The sequence below is a fragment of the Elephantulus edwardii genome, unplaced genomic scaffold (genome assembly GCF_000299155.1).
Source record: "Elephantulus edwardii isolate Elephantulus edwardi_28Jun2011 unplaced genomic scaffold, EleEdw1.0 scaffold00011, whole genome shotgun sequence".
In the NCBI taxonomy this organism is placed as follows: domain Eukaryota; kingdom Metazoa; phylum Chordata; class Mammalia; order Macroscelidea; family Macroscelididae; genus Elephantulus; species Elephantulus edwardii.
The window spans coordinates 20,769,033-20,773,844 of NW_006399761.1; the positions used below are offsets into that span (position 1 = coordinate 20,769,033).

General features: G+C 39.0%; 1 protein-coding gene across 1 annotated transcript in view; it reads left to right on the forward strand.

The window, feature by feature from the left end:
- Positions 1-4,373, forward strand: part of KIAA1841 (KIAA1841 ortholog) — a 60,585-nt gene extending 56,212 nt beyond the window's left edge. The window contains exons 19-20 of the mRNA XM_006880946.1: positions 1,694-1,785; positions 4,337-4,373. Of these exons, the coding sequence (XP_006881008.1) occupies positions 1,694-1,785; positions 4,337-4,373 (129 nt within the window). The remainder of the gene's footprint in view (positions 1-1,693; positions 1,786-4,336) is intronic.
- The last annotated feature ends 439 nt before the right edge of the window (positions 4,374-4,812 follow it).

Genomic DNA, 4,812 nt, shown 5'->3' on the forward strand with positions numbered 1-4,812 from the left:
CGGAGCCTCAGAATCCTTGCCTCCAAGGAGCCACCCGGTTTAACCCTTTCCAGGACAAATCTGTTTGTTTTCCTAGCAGTCCATGGTATATAAAGGCCTATAGATCCTTTAAATATAGCAAGGTACATTGTCACTGAAAGCTTACTGTGATACCAAGAGTAGGTTTCCTGCCATTGTTAACCATACTGGCCATCCAAAGGGCTGGCTTTGTGTAAGTGGTCAATTTGGATCAAAGCTCCAACGTGCTGTTTAGTTGTTATTTTTATTCTCAGTGCTTTCTGAAAATGACGAGTGGGGAAACCTATGTTTTTGCTAGAATTTTAGCAATATTGGTAATATTTTTAATTAGCATTGGTGTTGGTAATATATACTTGTAATAACTCTTGGCCCTTAGTCTTTCCATTTAAAAGTTTACTTCCCCTAGAAAACTTTTGAACAAAACATAGAAGAAAATCTTGGCTAATCTTGTGTTACGCAGTTTCCTATTCCTAGGTAAGGCACTAAAACATCAATAAAAGACAAACATTTGACAGATTTACGTTTTTTTCACACTGAAGAATTCTTTTTGGAGGACACACAAGAAAAACAAGCTAGAAAACAAACTAGGAGAAATACACATAAAACACTTACTTGATAGGGAATTTATATCCAGGATCTGGTAAGAGTGATCAAAATGAATAAATAACCCAGTTGTAAAAATGGGCAGAAGTTCCCCTCAGCAAGGACATACACAGATGGCCAGTAAGCACATAAAAAGATTGAAAGTCATAAGTCATCAAGGAAAATGTAAATTAAAACTCCAATGAAGTACCACTTACAAACCAACACGAATGATGACGCGGTGGGTTAGGAAATGTGCTGCTTATCCGAATGTAGATGGTTCGACTCCAACAGCTGCTCCACGGGAGAAGGATAGGTGTCTCCTTCCATGTCATTTACAGCCTCTGAAAACCCGCTGGAGGATCAGCTATGAGTTGGTTCCTCCTTGACAGCACTTAACAACAGTAAAGAGTTAACAGTGCCAAGTGCTGTGAAAATATGGAGCCACTCTCCTAGGTAGCTGGTAAGAGGGCAAAATGACCACTTTGGAGGACAATTGGGCAGTTTCTTATAAAATTAAACTCAGTATACAAACCAGTGCCCTCTGTTTATAGTGGCTTTATTGACAGTTACTATAAATGAGAACTAGCCCAAATGTCTGTTTCTTGATTAATGGATAAACAAACTGTGGTACGTGTAAATAAAGAGAGAGAAGGAATTACTGCTGCATGCGTCAGCGTGGATGAATTGCCTGTGCATTTTGTTAGGTAATGGAAGCCACACCACAAAGGCTGCATAATGTGTGATTCCATTTACATAACACTCCAATAGTAGCATTAACGTAAGAGGTCGTCAGGGATTGGTTGGTGGTGCCTGATAGGTTGAATTATAAAGATCACAAGGAGGGGTTTTTTGAACAATAGAGTTATTCTGAGTCTTGTCACAGTAGCTATACAAATTAATGCATTTGTCAAAACTTGAACCTACAATAACAGGGGAGTTTTACTGTAAATTATACCTTCGTGGACTTTAATAATAAAAATCGGGAGGGAAAATACGTCTACATTTAAAAAGTAATGCCTATATCGCATAAGCAGAGCTTCTGTTGGCTCCAGACAGCAACAGCGTAACAGTATTGCTCCTTGCTCTGCAGTTTGCAGGGGGCATCTACACCAGACTGGAAGCCCAGATCAAAGCCTCAGTGCCAGCCAGTGCTCGACAGAACAGCACCGAGAAGAACACAAGGTAAACCAGCTCGGGCGAGTTCAAGTTCCCGTTTTCAAGTGACGTGTCCCCCTCCCGTACCATTAAATCAGATGAATGCTTGAAAGCATCCCATTTGAGCTTGTGTTGTTTGTTTCTATATTTCAAAGATGTTGTTGTTGCTATTGTTTGTTGATGTTAGGTGTTGTCAAGTCCAGTAGGACTCATAGTGACCCTGTGAACAAAAGATCTGAGCCCTGTCCTGTCCTGCGTTAATCTCACACTTCCTGACACACTGTCAGTCTGCCTGGTCGAGGGTCTTCCTCTCCTTCACTGACCCTCCACCCTTCCCAGCATCATGTCCCTCTTCAAGGAATGTCCCCTCCTAGCAACATGTCCAAAGTATGTGAGGCGAAGCCTCATCCTTCTTGCCTCCAAAGAGCACTTTGGCTGCACCTTTTTGGCCTTCAGTGGGATGTTTGGTGTTCTTCTCCAACACCACAACTCATAGGCATCAGTTCTTCTTTCAAGGATGAGAACGTCCAAAATATGAATCTTGGAACTTTGATAGGGTTCAGACCAAGTTAAAGTGTAAAACCTACTTCTGTTAAAAGTAAGTCTGAGTTCACCCAAGTCTAACTTGTTTTTTCTTTATTATTATTTTGTGTGCGTGTACCGTCAAATCAGATCTGACTGGTACAGGAGGAGATTGTCCCTCCTTTTCCAGCAGAGCATCTGGTGGATTTGAACTTAATTTACACAAGTTTAAAAAGTCAAAAGCATTGTCATGAAAGCAAAGTGTTTTTAAGACTTTTTTTTTAGTTTTCTATGCTGATTCTGTGGTATCATGATTGTATGTAAATCATGGACTCTTTCTCATTCTTTGTTATTTTATTTCTCTTGACAAAGTCTGTCAAGGATAGTATCATTTTGCAACACAATTTTCTGTTAAGATGAATACCTTATTAAGATTTGAACATTCTTGTTTTAAATCCAGATGTTTTAGTGACTGTTCTGTAATTCAGCAGGTCATGTTTTTTTCACACGTTTGTGATGGTTCAAACTTGAGCTGCTGTGATGCTTTTGCTAGTGTTTATTAAGATGAATTTGTTCAATCACACTCATGGGGCCCATCCTCCATCTAGTACACTCGAGGTCCTGCCAAATCCCCGCCCTCAAAGGAATTTTCCCGCCTGCTGTTTTCCCTCCCTGTCACAGGGTATAGCCCTACACACACACACACACACACACGCACTTTCCCCTAATGCTCTTCTCACTTGTTCTAGTCGAGCCCTTCTTTGGTCTTGCTTATGGAGTGGGCTTGGTTGTAGAGGCTTTATTTCCGATAATCCTTTTTTGTTTCCATGTCCAACAGGTAATGTGCCCATGTTGTAACACAGTTTAAAAGATAGCACATGCCATGCAAAAATATGAACACCCAATCAGCTTGCTAGGAACCAGAAAAGGATCTGATGGTCCTGTCTTTATACCTCATCTTAGCCTGCAAGATTTTCTTTGAAAAAGCATTTAGGGGGGAGCTCTGGTGGTCTAATGGCAAGAAGCTGCACTGCAACCCCAGAGGCACACGGTTCGAATCCACCAGATACTCTGCCAGGAAAGGAGGGACAATCTCCTCCTGTACCAGTCAGATTTGATTTGACGGTACACAGACACACAAAATAATAAAAATTTAAAAAAAAAACACAAACAAAATGTCTTTTTTTCAAAACTAAAAGCATTTAGGTTGTTTGATTATGGGACCATGCTTCACATTCATGTATGATAGAATATATATATATTCTAATTTTATATATATACATATATAGAATATATAATACCATGTTTCTCAAAAATTTGAAAATATCTTAATTCCACAGTATATCTAAGTGTTTTAGCTATCAAACTACATATAATTTCATTAAACTTTGATGCTGCCCAGCCAACGTGATATGAAGCAGCAGAATTTACCTGTTCTTTTTTATATTTTTTATTATTATTCATTTTAATGAAAGTTTACAGACTTTGAATTTCCATTTATTCATTGTTGCACTTTTCTCCCTGCCCAACCTCCCCCACAGTTCACTCTTCTCTTTGAAAAGTAAAAGAAAAATTCTTTCATTGTTTTACAATACTTCCCACCAAATCCACTCCACTGTGCAGCCTTCGTTCTGAATTCCTGTCATGACAATAATACCTAATCATATATCTCTTGTAAACAGTTCTCTCTGTCTGTTTCAATACAGTTTACATAGTTTATCCCATCTTTCTCAGTCTCTCCCCACCCCCAATGTCAGTCCTGTTTCACAACAGTGGCACCATGCAGTATTTGACCTTTGGTGACTGTGTTCTTTTTATTCACTCAGCATGATGTCCTCCAGGGTCACCTAGTTTGTATAATATTTCATGAGTTCTTTGTTTTTCAATGCAGCATAGTATTCCATTGTGTGAATATACCACAGCTTCTCTATCCATTTGTTTGTTGATGGGCACTTGGACTCTTTTGCTATTGCGAACAAAGCAGCAATAACTATAAGTGTGCTTGCCTGTTCTTTTAGAAATAATTCTGACCTTTTTTCCTCTTTAAAACCTCTAGGTCTAAATCTCGTTTTGCCCAGGGACGTCCTGCATAAAGCACCTGATGACAGAACTGAAGATGGGAGGCGAACCACTAGCCTTGTGAAATTGGTCACTTCTTTTAAGCTTAGCAGAAGTGCTTTATGTTATTATTCTTATAAACCACATGACTTACAATGCTAAGAATTCCCTAGTTACGTCTTATGAAAATCCTAATTATAAATATGCAACTTTTAAAATTCCTTTTTAGTACAGTGTTGGAGGATGTAGAATTCATGTTAGATTTGTGTATTTAAAATATATACTGTTTTCTGTCCTTGATTGATTTATTTATTTGAAAGAGAAGAGGCCTAAATTCTTTTAAGATCTTTCAAACGTAGGGAATTCCTCTGTGAGGGTATTACTGTGCACGTTCACTGTTTGTAGGATGTCTCTTGGCCTGTAAATCTCACCAGAGCATCAGGAACCTCATTTTTTCTGCTAACGTCCTTGCTG